Source organism: Schistocerca cancellata, chromosome 6 (genome assembly GCF_023864275.1).
Source record: "Schistocerca cancellata isolate TAMUIC-IGC-003103 chromosome 6, iqSchCanc2.1, whole genome shotgun sequence".
Classification (NCBI taxonomy): Eukaryota; Metazoa; Arthropoda; class Insecta; order Orthoptera; family Acrididae; genus Schistocerca; species Schistocerca cancellata.
Genome location: NC_064631.1, coordinates 268804664 through 268820223, shown reverse-complemented (window position 1 = coordinate 268820223; position 15560 = coordinate 268804664). Strand labels below are relative to the sequence as shown.

At 42.2% G+C, this 15560-nt stretch overlaps 1 protein-coding gene across 1 annotated transcript in view; it reads left to right on the top strand.

Annotated features, from left to right (window-relative positions):
- The window catches only part of LOC126191478 (serine/threonine-protein phosphatase 2A activator-like), a 252675-nt gene that overhangs the window by 66634 nt on the left and 170481 nt on the right, over window positions 1–15560 (top strand). Inside the window, exon 4 of the mRNA XM_049932362.1 lies at window positions 7614–7831. Coding sequence (XP_049788319.1) covers window positions 7614–7831 — 218 coding nt within the window. The remainder of the gene's footprint in view (window positions 1–7613; window positions 7832–15560) is intronic.

The following is a 15560-nucleotide window of genomic DNA, read 5'->3' as shown; positions in this document are numbered from 1 at the left end:
TGCTTTGAACTGAAAGCAAGTTGGGGTGGTGTTTGCAACACCATGCTGCCTCACACAATAAAATACATTCTCCACTGGGTCTTGATTGAAAGCCCTCATGCTTAAAAAATTAAAGCCATTTTTTAATCTATTCCAAATGAACATCAGTGATCTTATTGTAGTTTGCCACCCACTTATGAAACTGAACATATTTGTCTTATTTCTCCCTGTGCCTATCTCCAGCACTTTCCAATTTTCCATTTCCTTCAACAGACTGTACCACATTTCAATATGTGGGGACTCTGCAGAGAGGGCACACTTATAAGACTTGCCATCTTGTGGATAACAATAGGAAATGTTCAGTGAATCAAATAAACAATCCATCTTTTCAACAAATTCGGCAGTGTATATTGCCTCAGCAGGTAAGATATTAAATGCCACATAAGTTTCAATAACTGCAGCAACTGTATGACTAAGCTGATTCCTGTCTTAAACATCTTCTGCTGATCCAGAATAAAAGCCCTGTGAATATATTCAAAACTGGCCTCTTTTTTTAAATCCAAACTGTATTTTATTTCCTAGCAGAGCATTTATAGTATTTTTTAATAGATGTGGGACATCATAAATGACTGCAATAGGTTCACCTCTGACTACAAAATGAAATAATAAGCAACAGCCTGCTTCCAGTTTTTATGTATGCCTCTGACCATGAAAACTAATGCATGATTTGCATGAACATTTGACCTCCATAAATGTCCTAAATCTTGAAACCCTGAAATTTCTTGTTTGCTTGCATTATAATACACCCCTCTTTCTAAAGACATTTCACCAAACAACAAAGCACAATATTTGTCATTGTTGTTCATTACTTCAACTTCTGCTTTCATTACATTCATCACCGAAGTATTCAGTCCTGGTTCAAAAGGTATAGAAGACAACAGACATTTCAGATACCTCACAGAAGGAAGATAAAAATGAACTGACAAATATTTGTATAGGCGGGGACTTTGTTTGTATAAGGATAAAGCAAATACTTTGTCCTCGGGTGTCCATTGCCTTGCATTTGCTGATCGATGAGCATTTCGTAATTGGCTGTTTATGAAATTTTTGGCAACAGAGTTTAAATTAGATTCTGTGACAGAGAAAGCACTGCTGTCATATAAATCTTTAAGTACTTTCAGTTCTGATTTTTCATGATGTAGCTTTGCTTTCAGTTTTGATAGCCTTGTTAGAGTATTCCTATGAATCTTGTACATTTTTGATTTTGTTGGAGTTAAGTCTGCTTTTGAAACCCCTGTACCTAAAACTCCACTTTCCTCATTACAAAATGTTTCAGATAAGAATGTGTACTCACTATCTGCAGATTCATTTTGAGGGGAGATAAAAAATTTAGGAGGTGCATCACTCAATGAATTACTCTGCTCAGCACAACTAGTGCTAGGTAATTCTCTAACACCAGTTCCACCTCTGGTATTGGCACCTGTATACTAAAGATTTTCCATGGTACCACTAGTGCTTGGTAAGTCTAATTCACTATTAACACCAGTTTCACCTGATCCACCTCTGATACAAACACCTACATGAGAACTACTTGCCACAGCACAACTAAGGCTTTGTAGTTCATTAACACGAGTTTCACTTCTGGTATTAGCAGCTGTAAAATGAACAGTTGCCATAGCACCACTAATGCTTGGTGGCCCAATTCACTATTAACAAGTGCTGATTCACTACCGATTTTGGCAATTCACAAAGAACACCTGTCACATGTTTTGGAAACACACCACTGTTTAGCCTACACCTACTTTTATTCATAAAATCTTCTTCGAAAAAATGATCTTCACAAACAAAATAAGAAGCACAGTTCACATCTGGTGACAGTTTACAAACACTCTTCCACTTTAGAAGCAACTCTTAAGGTTGTTTTGGAAACCTGTAGAAATGCTTGTTGCAAATTTTCTCCATTGAACCCACGTAATAGCCAGATGAACAGCTGGGGAACTTGCAGGAGTATTTCAACGTCAATCTGTTGTGTTGAATATTCTGAAGAGAAAAAAAGAAAAAAAATGGAAACCACACTGTTTAATTCATGATAGAATAGAATACTTTTCATTTATAAGCTACGAGATTATTTAATGAAAAATTAAATGTCTTAGCTCACAATTAATTGTGGACATTTTTCAGCAGGAAATTTCTCCAATTCTGTGGTGAGGTTTATGAATTTAAAGTAAAAAATGTGTTTATAATGAAGATGAGTAGTATGTACATATGAAACAAATACAAAGACGACTGTAACCGAGGACCACAGACTTCAGTGCAGAGCAAGACGATAGAATATTTCAAAACAACCACCATTGGAGTTTAGACAGCTCTCATTGGTCAATTCAAGCTTCGTTTGACCCCTAGTGCCTCTAGTAGTCTGGAATGGAACTACGTGGCCTTCCCCCCCCCCCTTCCATGGGGTGGGCTGGCAGCAGCATATGCGCTGCTCTTCAGCCGAAAGACATAGAACAAAAAATATGGTGAATATAGATATAAAAAAGGGGAACACCATGGAACGCAATAGACAAAAAAAGGGGCGACTGTAAAATGGAGATAAAAACTGTAAAAAAGTAGTGCACACAAAAAACCGCATAGTGCGACAATTAAAAGAACACAAGGCACAGTATGATCGGAGCACAAAAGTATTGACGGATGGTGTAGCACAGAACAAACACTGAGAGCGAACCACAAGGCAGCACACAATTAAAATCACACCTCTTGACGCACAGGAGAAACAGCACTAAACACAACACTGACGTGGCACACTGACGTGGCACACTGACGATGATCAAAACGGAAGATCTGCCAGGCGCAAGGAGATGAGGGAGACCGGAAGAGGGGAGGGAGGGGAAGAGAGGGGGAGATGGGTGGGGGGCATGCTGAAGAGGGCCAGGTAGGGAGGGATGTGGGAAGGAAAGAGGCAAGGATGTGGTGCAGGGTCTCAGGGGGGGAAGGAGGAAAATCCGCTCTGGTAGAAGGAGGGGAGAGGAAAAAGGGAGCCCTAGGGAGGGGGGGGGGGGGGGGGGAACAAGGCCATGTTATAGTTGGAAGGAAGGGTAGATGTCACGGCAAAGTTCATCATCCGGGAGGGGGAGGCGCTGGAAATTGCCCTGATGAAGGAGATGGAGGGTGTGGAGGTGGAGAGAGGGAGGGATACAGCGATAGAGGCGTGGAAACGGGCAGGGGGTGGAGAGGAAGGAGGAAACCTGAGGGTGGGTGGGATCAAGCCTGCGGACAATGTAAAGGACGCAGAGATGTTAGAGGAACAGGAGGAGGTGGGGGAAGGGGATCAGTTCATACAGGAGCCGTGTGGGGGAAGGGAGGTGGATGCGAAAGGGAAGGTGGAGCGCATGGCGTTCCAGGATTTGGAGGGCCTTGTAAAAGCACACACACACATTCAATCACACAAGCGAACACAACTTGTGCACATGTGATGACCATCTCTGGCAGCTCAGACCAGAATGCAACTGTAACGCTGAAGAAAAGCAGCAATCTGGATGAGTGGTGTAGGGTGAAGGTGAAGTGGGCTTGGTTGTGGGAGTAAGTGGCAAAGGTGTTCAGGTGGAAAACGGAGTGAGTGGCAAGGGAGATTTGTTGGAAGGTGTGGGGGCACTGAAAAGGGTGAATGTTTTGGAGTACAACAGTGAGGAACCAGATGATGTCCTCAGCCGTGGGGGGTGGATGGAAGGAATTGTTGGGATGGACAGGGGGATCAATGGGACGAACAGTGACTGTAAGCTCGGGGTTGGCTGGAGGGGGTTTGGCTTTAGACTTGTGGGAGTAGGTGGGATGGGGGCCATTGCAGGTGTTACAGGAAGGAGGAGCAGTGAGGTTGGGGCAGTTCTTAAGAGAGTGGGAGGCCTTGCAATGTGGACAGGTGGGGGGATTTTTACAGTTGGGAGTCAGGTGGTCATTGTACATCAGGCACCGCTGGCAACAGTAGGATTGGGGAGGGGATTTGGAGAATTCAACAGGGTGGCGACGGTGGTATATCAGGGCACCCTGGGTGAGGAGATGGTCAATGGAGGGGGCGGACTCAGAGAAGACCCACATGAGGTAGTTGGGACCAGAGGCATTGTGGATACAACGGGCAGAGCGGATTTCCAGGTCTGGGTGGGAGTTTAGTTCCACCAAAACTTCATCCTCCGTGATCACCGGGGTGAGCTTGGTGATCACAGTGGTGTAGGTAGGGGGGGGGGGGGGGGCAACGGGGAGGCTGGGGCTGACAAGGAGTGGAAGAGGAAAGGAAGGGTGTCAGAGATGCATGGGGACCAAACATAACTCGTGGGAGTTTACGGAGGAGGTCCGTGTGAAAGTGGGGGGATGGGAACTTGATAAGGACTGAGTCCCTGCGAGGAATGAGTTGGGAGATGGGAGCACCAGTTAAATACTTTCGTATCTCCATGGTGAGGGAACAAACATCGAGGAACTTAGTTGACAGGACAAAGGTGTGGAGGGTGGGGGTCGGGGTATGGGTGGCTGGAGGAGGGGTGGTGTTCATGGAGACGACAGGAGGAGGGGGAGGTGGTGCCGACTTTTTGTGGGAAGTGGCGGGAGCAGAGTTGGTAACGATGCGCTTTTGGGGTTTTTTGGAGACTGGAGGCTGGTAGAAGGGGAGAGGGATGGGGAGGAGAGGGAGGTGGCAGGTGGCAGATCCATGTGGCGTAATGGAGGTGCCAGGAGAAGCAGCCGGTTCAGTGGTGGCGATGTTGGCTCGGCGTGACGTGATGCGTGCAGGAGATGCAGATGACAAAGTGATGGGGTGGGTGAGAGAGGGGAAGCTGACCAACTGAGGGGTGGCAGCAGAGGTGGCAACAGAGGCGTATGTGAGGGTGGGGGTAGTAGTGGGAGCTGTTGAGGGTGTGGAGGCTGGAGGAAGGGTGTAGAGCTGGGGGTATACAGCAGGGGAGGATTTAGGGGGATGGGTAAGTGGGGGAAGGGGAGGTGAGGTGTAAGGAGGAAGGCCAGGGGTGGCACTCTAGGAAGTGACTGTGGAAGAGGGAGAGGGGGAGGTGTAAATGACAGTGGAGGTGGGAGAACTCATGGCGGACGAACGGCGACGGACAGACAGACAGCAGGTGACGGCGGCAGCGGCGGCGGCAACGGACGGATGGACGGACAGCAGGCAGCGGCGACGACGATGGATGGCGAGCAGGCAGGCGGACAGATGAACAGCTACAGCAGTGAGCGGCAGGCAGACAGACAGACAGACAGACAGCAACAGTAACAATCCTCGAAGACGGAGTTCCACCCTGAGAGTAGCCCAGGCTTTGCAATCAGACGTTTTCGATGGAGGGGATCCAACCCTCTAGATTCCCTACGTGGCTTGTTGCCTCTTCGCCCATATAGCTTTCACCCCTGTGATGCAAAGCGGCGTGAGTTTTAGCATACTGTACATTGTTAGTCTTCGGCTGCAGTTGGCTAAGTTCGAGCTTGCTTGTGCATGTAGTGAGGAATCGATATGGAAGATGATCAATCGTATCCAATATAAATGCTGGAGTTCATAGGTTCTTAATGCCTGTATTAGACAATGCTTGCACTTGGAGTGAAGTAGGATGTCATGCACAGTGGCCACTTGGTCAGGTCAGGATACCAAAAGCATTATTTCAAAATGTACTCTTCGACCTGCTAGGGCCACTGCCTAACTCTGACTGCTACCAATTCATTCTCTTGGTCATTGACTGTCTACCCTTAGAGCAGGGGTGAGCATTAATTTTGGCTCAGGGCCACTTTGTGGAAGCAGGGGTTAGTGGAAGGCCACACTTTTTAAAATGGTTGCATGCATTAGTTAACTTTGCATATCAGAAAAGACATAAATCATTATATAAAAATTCTGTCTGTTTTGGTGGGCCACACAAAAGCCAATAGCAGGCCGCAAGTTGCTTTTGGCTGCTATTAGCCCATACCTGACTTGGAAACATCACTGCAGAATCAATGGTCAGGGCTCTCGTTGATACTTGTATCTCCCATTTCGGTTGCCTGGCTTCTCTAACCACCGATCAAGGTTGGCAGAAGCACTTGCTCTACTGGCAGACTACATACTCCATGCACTGCTGATATCATCTGCAGATCTGCCCATCTTCACCGACATGTCAAACAGCACACAGCTGCACAGCCCTCCGAGAACCTTCATCCACAAGGCACTGACCAACTGAGCTTTTGTCATGCTTCGCAATGATACCATTTGGTCAGCACTCCAGCCACCATACAAAATCACTCACAAGGTTCTTAAATGTGGTTTCCACACATTTTACATTTTGCTTCATTGCAGTCCTACGATGGTCACGATCAATCAGCTGAAGCCAGCTTGGAACTTAACATGACAAAACTTCAATTAATGATGCAGTGCCTGCTTCAAACCATTCAGCCTCACCTGTGGCTGCACAACTGTATGCCATGACTGCCAACCCCTCCACATCCAGTGTCTTCGAAGGGCCCCTGAATGTCCAGTGCTTTCTGCCAGATGATCTACACATCAAACTAGTTGACAACTTGCTGGTGGTTGAGGAGTGGCAAGCTGAATGAAAATTCAAGAATGGATTTATTGCCTGTCAATTCTCACATAGTTACAACCTACCTAACGATGGGGATGCAGCTGCCATCACATCACGCCTATCGTCTGATGGTTTCCTCACATTAATGGACACCATGCCAGATCACTTCTACTTCAGTTGACCCAGATGCTTATAATCATCCCTATTACAGTCATCCCCATCACCCTCACTGCACCTCCAGAAAACCATATGTCTGCCATGACTTGGGGGAGGTATCCTTGCAATGGTGGTTCATGGGTACCTGTATTACTATTAATTACTATTAGTGGGGGATGGAGAAGGGAGGCGGGGAGCTCTGTGGGGATGCCACAAAGGAGGAACCTTGTGACGATCAACTCTGTCCTTGCCTGCTAGTATGTCCTTGTAAGGTGGACTCATTTTGCTCTATGGCTGCCAAGCAGTGTGATGTACTTTTGTATTTACACCATAAGTTAAACGAAAATGTTCTAACCAGCACCATGTCTTTACTAATTGAAAGATTCTACAAACCATTTAGCACTTCTTGCAGATAAAGAGTTTGTTGTGCAACCCTCACACCATGTGAGTGCATTTGCAAATTCTAGTTGAGAAAGCTGAATGGTGTTTCAATGTATACAGCAGCTTGCTTCTTAACCCTCAAAAACTAAGGGTAAGAAGGTTTTAAATGCCACATAGAACTCATCTTTTCTATTCATTGGCTTAAATAGTTTAAACAATGTATATTGTGAATATATGCCTCTTGGCATATAATATGACAATTTTAACATTTGATTCTTAATATGATGATGACAGTTGGGAAATTAAATATATCTTTGTGTAGCTTTGCAATATATTATCTAAAGTGTAATACATTTGAAAAGTCATAATATTTTGACCACATTCATTTCATTTCTGTGATAGACAAATAGTACTTAGAACATTCATCTCTTTTACATTTGTGAAACAATTTATGAGACCCTTAATTATGAAAAATGCTTTTAACTTGAAATATATAGAATTTCAATGATGTTGGCACTAAGTTGTGTTTTAACAAGCTCATGTTCACTAGCAGTTTATTTTCAGGAAGCAAATAGACTTCTTTCTGAGGCTTTACCTGAAGAATTTTACAATAGTGTAATGGAAATTGTGGTGTACTTCATGGAATCATTTGGAAGTCCAGTTCATTTTAACTATGGCCCACGCCATGAAATGTCATTTGGATTGTTTCTGTGTTGCCTCATCAGGATTGGAGCACTTACCGCAAAAGATCAAGAGGGAATAATTACTGTTGTGTTTGTCAGGTATGTTACAAGAGATCATTACTTTATTGTAATATAAAAAGAAATCATTCTTCTGCTAGTGGACACATAAATTTGTTACAAAAATATGAAGTGTGGACAATTTTGTAATATATCTTATTGTAATTATTGTAGTTATAGTACTGATTTTTCTGTACACTAAACATGAAGATAGACAAAACAACAAAAAATATGGACAACAGGGAATATAATCCCTTTCCATCTTTACAGTGGAAAATAGAAAGAAGGAAATGAGGCCAAATAAATAAATTCTTCATTTACAAAACAAGAATGCAAGAAGACAAGAAACTCTTCAAAAACAAAAAAAAAGCCTTCTTTATTGGAAGAAGGACACGTAAATCATGGAAATGTGGCAAAAACTTAAGTTCCTTCATAAACAGAAAGGATGAAAAATCAAAAAACACATAGTATATCTGTCTCCAATACTACACTCATTATGGTATCTGGCAGGTTCATAGAAGGAAAGACAATTGTAACAACAAACTCTTGTAATACCATGAGACTTGTTGCAACTGACCAATAGTTATAGCACATTCTCTCTTGCACGGTCAGTTAATGAGGACTCTGTACTGTGTGATTCTCTCCTGGACTGTGATTTGGACTTTCTTGTTACCTACCAGTGCTGCTTTGTTAGCACATGTACTTGCTGGCAGTAGCTTTAAACCACTTAGGACTGATGCCCTCATTGTAATAACACCCTGTATATGGGTATGCCAGGTTCCTTGTGAAATAGGAGGAGTACTATGCTGGGCCTGAGCCAGTATTTTCTGGATAAAAGGTATTAGATAGGAAGAAAAAAAGTTCAGAATTATCTACGAAAATCTGACCACAAGAATTCTGTCCTGTCATCTCAAATTGCAATAGAAGTTGAGAACAATTGGCTGCTTGAAACTCAAAGAAATTCTTAGGTAATTAACATCACTGGTGACATTATATGTGATAGATTTGCATTCAGAACACTTGTCAAGAATCATCAATTTACACATAAACTGAGGACTGGAACCCAAAGAACCTGGACACAAGAGTGGAAGAGGACTTTCAGAAAAGAAGATTAAAGACATTTTGGTACAGGAAGAAAGCAAAATAATCAACAAAATAATGTTAAGCCCATTCTCAATTGGGCATAAATCTATAAAAATTGATACTATTAAAAAAAGTCAAAGGTAAATAAAAGTTATCAGGAGTAACATAAGAGAGTGTGTGAACAAAGGACAACTTATGTGAATTAAGGACAACACATAGATAATTTATGCAAGGTATTATCTATATATAATTTCATTATTCGTGTGACAAACAAAAAGTACTGATCGCAAATTACTGTTACGTCATATACCCTCAATTCTCGTATTCATTTTGCTAGCTAGTAATTAAACAAGTAAAACACCTAAAAAGAGTGCTTAAAGATAAAAAAGAGCCTCTTCTGTTGAATTTCTAAGGTACTCCTGATAATTCTTGTGTGTTTTTTTATTTTTTATTTTATTTTATTTCTTTATTTATTTAAGATTGTGAAAATGGATACTCTACACACACACACACACACACACACACACACACACACACAAAGTGTTATGAGTCAAAGTTATGTGCTGTAACTGAGACAACTACTTCACTAATGATCTGTCACTCCGATGTCATTTGTGATAACTTTTACCAAGGGCTGTAAGAAAGCTCACATTTATGTCAACCTACTACAAATTGAAATAACTGCTTTTTAAAGAACTCTTCCGTATTTTCTTGCCCTCGTACAACAGCTATAACATCTGCGAACAGATCTCCTATTAATCAGAACATCATCTCCAATATGAATCACAGAGCAGAGCAGAAGAGAATGACCTTCCTCTTGAGCTACTCGAAACTGTTTCTGTGCATTGTCATTGTAGGCATGCCTCTTGCTTTCTACCTTCCAAAACAGTGCTGAGCTGCAATGCCAAAGCCTAAGTGACCCCTCCGTAGTAGATGGAGATGCCTAGTCATCATTATACCTTTGTGCTGTTACATGCTCGCACATACCACTCCGACTCTGTACATTGATAAAACCAGGGCACACACACTGGAAGGTTGTCTACAGGCTAACTACATAAACATTGTTTCTACATAGACATCTTTCATCTGAGTGCAAAGAAGAGGTGGAACAACATGTCACGCCATTATGCTGGTCACAGTTTAGTTCTCTTAAGATGGAATTCAGTTTTATCCCTTCACAATACAAAACTTGTGCATTTGTATTTCTTACTTCAGTCTTTTCAATGTGTGATTACTAGGTTCTACAATGATTGCCTTTCCCTTTTGATTATGTCTTTATCACATATCAGTGCTTACTTATCTAAAAAAAAGTGTCCTCTTGGTGCTTCATTTCTTTATCCTTCCTCCTTTTCTTATATTACTTTTGCCATTCAACTATTCATAATTAATTGCTAGATTTTCATAGTGAAGAGAACTCATAAAGGTTTATCTTATTTCACAAGGATTGATCATTATTTCATTGCTTTGACTCAAAGTTTATTTGCACCTGATAGTTTGTAAATCATCATCTACAACAGTACAAGATTCTCAAATTTTTTGAGACAGAAAAGGTTTATGTCTTTAATTATCATAAGGTGTAATGTACTGACATTTTAATCTGCACAACTTTCCACTGTCTCAAACCCCAGATATGTGACAACTGAACGTTTATGGAAAATGAATATTAATAAAACCAATCATCACCGAGGTTGGTCTAATTGTTTTGGACTATTTTGCAGAATACTTCATTAGCGTGATTAGCAGTCACATTAAAGTTTGCTACCTTAGTAAGAACTATGTTTACACTTGATACTGTTTGTGATGCTGGTCTCCCTCTCCTTACCCCTCTACAGAAAAGGAATGGTACAGGTCATTCCCTTCCTAGATTCACATGACCAAGGATTAGGCCATCCCTTCTCTGAATTCATCTATCCTTCCTCTCTCACATATCTTCATAAAATTGGGTCCACCACATACACACATCAAAAAAAGTTTTGCAGCACCCTAGTTCCAAGAACTCCTGAAGATAGAAGTTCACTGTGGATATTGTATCACAGACATAGTCCCTTTGACTGTTCAGAGATGTCACTAAACCTGCCCTTGCAAGAGCAGCGCCTACTAAATGGAGGGGGTCCGGCAGCCAATCAGTTCCAGTCATTCCAGCAGGAAATAGGTACAAAACTCGTGTTGTCTGTAGTTCAACCATGCCTAGATGGTCAATACCGCAGTTTGATCATGTCCGCATTGTTACTTTGTGCCAGGAATGGCTCTCAACAAGGGAAGCGGCCATGTGTCTCGGAGTGAACCAAAGCATTGTTGTTCAGACACGAAGGAGATACAGAGAGACAGGTACTGTTGATGACAGGCCTCGCTCAGGCCACCCAAGGGCTACCACTGCAGTGGATGACCGCTACCTATGGATTACGGCTCGGAGGAACCCTGACAGCAACGCCACCATGTTGACTAATGCTTTTTGTGCAGCCTCAGGATGTCATGCTATGACTCAAACTGTGTGCAATAGGATGCATGATGCGCAACTTCACTCCCGACATCCATGGCAAGGTCCATCTTTGCAACCACAACACCATGCAGCATGGTACAAATGGGCCCAACAACATGCCGAATGGACCGCTCAGGATTGGCATCATGTTCTCTTTACTGATGAGTGTTGCATAGGCCTTCAACCAGACAATTGGGGGAGACATGTTTGAAGGGCAACCTGGTCAGGCTGAACGCCTTAGACACACTGTCCAGTGAGTGCAGCAAGGTGGAGTTTCCCTGCTGTTTTGGGGTGGCATTACGTGAGACCGACATACACCGCTGGTGGTAATGGAAGGCACCATAATGGCTGTACGATACATGAATGCCATCCTCTGACTGGCAGTGCAACCATATCGGCAGCATCGAGGCATTCATCTTCATGGACTACAATTCGCGCCCTCATCATGCACATCTTGTGAATGACTTCCTTCAGGATAATGACATAGCTCGACGAGAGTGGCCAGCATGTTCTCCAGACATGAACCCTATCAAACATGCCTGGGATAGATTGAAAAGGCCTGTTTATGGACAACGTGTCCCACCAACCACTCTGAGGGATCTATGCTGAATTGCCGTTGCAGAGTGGGACAATCTGGACCAACAGTGCCTTGATGAACTTGTGGATAGTATACCACAATGAATACAGGCATGCATCAATGCAAGAGGACGTGCTACTGTGTATTAGAGGTTCTGGAACTCTCAGAACGGAGGTGATGCAAAACTTTTTTTGATGTGTGTATAAAAAATCTGAGATTATAGGGGCAGCTTAAGACCAATAGCTTTTTAACTTTCAATGATGAAGTCTCTCCATGTCCGAATGACTTTACCTGGCTATTTCAGATTGATGGTTCTTGACTTCTTCCCGATATTCTTACACATGATGTCAAAGGATATTCACTCCTGGTTTATTTTTGTTATTAGGTTATTATTTTCATATTTTTGGATCATCAGAGTGGTCACATTATGTTCTAGTGGAGCCTAGGTAGACACATAATAGCTACAAGAAGAAGTGGCTTTGGAACATACTCTCTTTTTCACTTCTTTACACCAATACCCTCTATGTATATGATAAGGTAGCTTCTCACTTTCTGCTGAAAATACTTCTACATTTGCTGTTAATCTCTATTCCATCACTCTTAATAATTGTAAAATACAAAATCTTTATTTAATAGCTCTTTAATTCTTCATTCTTAAGTTAAAAGGCATAATATATCCATAATTATTGCATTTTTATTATATTCACACGCACTTCTCAGAGATAACACAAGTTTTTGAGATTAATTTCCCTCCTCATCTGTTAAAAAAGTTATTAACACTCAGTGCTCTTTTGCAAGTGACAACATCCATTTGCATTTAGCATAGTCCATAGACTTGCATGTTCCACTGTTTCCTTTTCAATGATATGTTAGCTTGTTACAATCTCTTTTAAGGATGAGTATTAGCTTCCATCCTTTGCACTGCCTCCCCTTCTCCATTTATCTGGTATTGCTAACATACACTACAGACCACAACAGCAAAGATTTGTTAGCTTATCATGCGTCTGAAACACAATTGTCTACGTCAGTATGTCATATACAGGGTGTTACAAAAAGGTACGGCCAAACTTTCAGGAAACATTCCTCACACACAAATAAAGAAAAGATGTTATGTGGACATGTGTCCGGAAACGCTTAATTTCCATGTTAGAGCTCATTTTAGTTTCTTCCACCTACGCTCAATGGAGCACGTTATCATGATTTCATACGGGATACTCTACCTGTGCTGCTAGACATGTGCCTTTACAAGTAAGACACAACATGTGGTTCATGCATGATGGAGCTCTTACACATTTCAGATGAAGTATTCGTACGCTTCTCAACAACAGATTCGGTGACCGATGGATTGGTAGAGGCGGACTAATTCCATGGCCTCCACGCTCTCCTGACCTCAACCCTCTTGACTTTCATTTATGGGGGCATTTGAAAGCTCTTGTGTACACAACCCCGGTACCGAATGTAGAGACTCTTCATGCTCTTATTGTGGATGGCTGTGATACAATACGCCATTCTCCAGGGCTGCATCAGCGCATCAGGGATTCCATGCGACGGAGGGTGGATGCATGTATCTTCGCTAATGGAGGACATTTTGTACATTTCCTGTAACAAAAAGTTTGAAGTCACGCTGGTACGTTCTGTTGCTGTGTGTTTCCATTCCATGATTAATCTGATTTGAAGAGAAGTAATAAAATGAGCTCTAACCTGGAAAGTAAGCGTTTCGGGACACATGTCCACATAACATATTTTCTTTCTTTGTGTGTGAGGAATGTTTCCTGAAAGTTTGGCCGTACCTTTTTGTAACACCCTGTATTTATTACCCTGGGTTACTTGAATTGTCATATGACTTTATCTACAAAAACAAGATGTAATCAGCTCAATGTGGTGGTGATCAAAGATGAGTTTTAGCAGTAGAAACATATGAATCTGGACAGACAGAAGGAAATATTAGAATAAGTGTGTTAGGACTGAAGAAATAAAGAATACAGATCCCACTCCACACCCCAAGGTACTCTGCTTGATGGGTTCTTCACTGAGATGCTAGAGGATGAAGTGTGGTCGGCATGCCCTACAGAATGGACATGTCTTGGTTTCTCCTGTACAGGAACCTAACTACTCTCCTATGAGCAGCTAATAGAGACTGGTAACAACACACCAGTCGTCAGTAGTAATTAGTCTTGTCATCATCAGTCTTTAAATCAGTGGTCACTCACCAGTACAAGTCCTATTCATAATTTCTATTGCTGATAAACCTGCAGACGTATGGGGTAATTCATTCAGTATAGTCTGGTACTCAGGAATGAATTTAGCTGATGTAGTATGTTTGTTACCTTGCCACAGTGGTAATACTGGTTCCCATCAGATCACGGAAGTTAAGCATTGTCAGGCTTGGTTAGTACTTGGACGGGTGACCATCCAGTCTGCCGAGTGCTGTTGGCAAGTTAGGTGCTCTCAGACCTTTCGAGGCCAGTTGAGGAGCTACTTGACTGAGAAGTAGTGGCTCCGATCATGAAAACTGGTATGGCCAGGAGAGTGGTGTGCTGACCACATGCCCCTCCATATCCACATCTAGTGGTGCCTATTGACTGAGGATGACATGGTGGTTAGTTGGTATTGTTGGGCCTTCTGAGGCCTGTCCAGAGTTTAGTTTAGTTTAGTTTTTAATTAGTATGTTTGTTGGAACAGTAAGTTCTTTATAGACATCCAATTTCCTTCATTATGTGTTCACAAGAATTTGATAGCAGATGATATTTTGAGATGGCTATATGTTTTACACCTTTCCATGGCAAAAATTCCTAGAAGTTATTATTTGTAAATAGTGATGCGTTATCAGTAAGGAGAATACAAGGCTTGCCTACATCTCTAAAATAGCCTGCATTGGCTTGTTTAATGTAGTAAAGTTTACTGTACTTAGACCAACACTGTAGAAGTACCAAGATACAAGTTGCCCCTCCTTGACCTCACAGTAACTATTCAGAAAAACCAGCAGCAACAAATCAAGTAATCCTTTTGGTGTTATTGGATATAACTTACATATTAGATGGCTGTTATCATCTTTAGCCATTGACATACCTCACAGGAGAACAATAAGTTTACTTCTTTCCTGCTTAAGTTCTTGTTGTTGTTGTTGTCTTCAGTCCTGAGACTGGTTTGATGCAGCTCTCCATGCTACTCTATCCTGTGCGAGCTTCTTCATCTCCCAGTACCTACTGCAACCTACATCCTTCTGAATCTGCTTAGTGTATTCATCTCTTGGTCTCCCCCTACGATTTTTACCCTCCACACTGCCTTCCAATACTAAATTGGTGATCCCTTGATGCCTCAGAACATGTCCTACCAACCGATCCCTTCTTCTGGTCAAGTTGTGCCACAAACTTCTCTTCTCCCCAATCCTATTCAATACTTCCTCATTAGTTATGTGATCTACCCATCTAATCTTCAGCATTCTTCTGTAGCACCACATTTCAAAAGCTTCTATTCTCTTCTTGTCCAAACTATTTACCGTCCATGTTTCACTTCCATACATGGCTACACTCCATACAAATACTTTCAGAAATGACTTCCTGACACTTAAATCTATACTCGATGTTAACAAATTTCTCTTCTTCAGAAACGCTTTCCTTGCCATTGCCAGT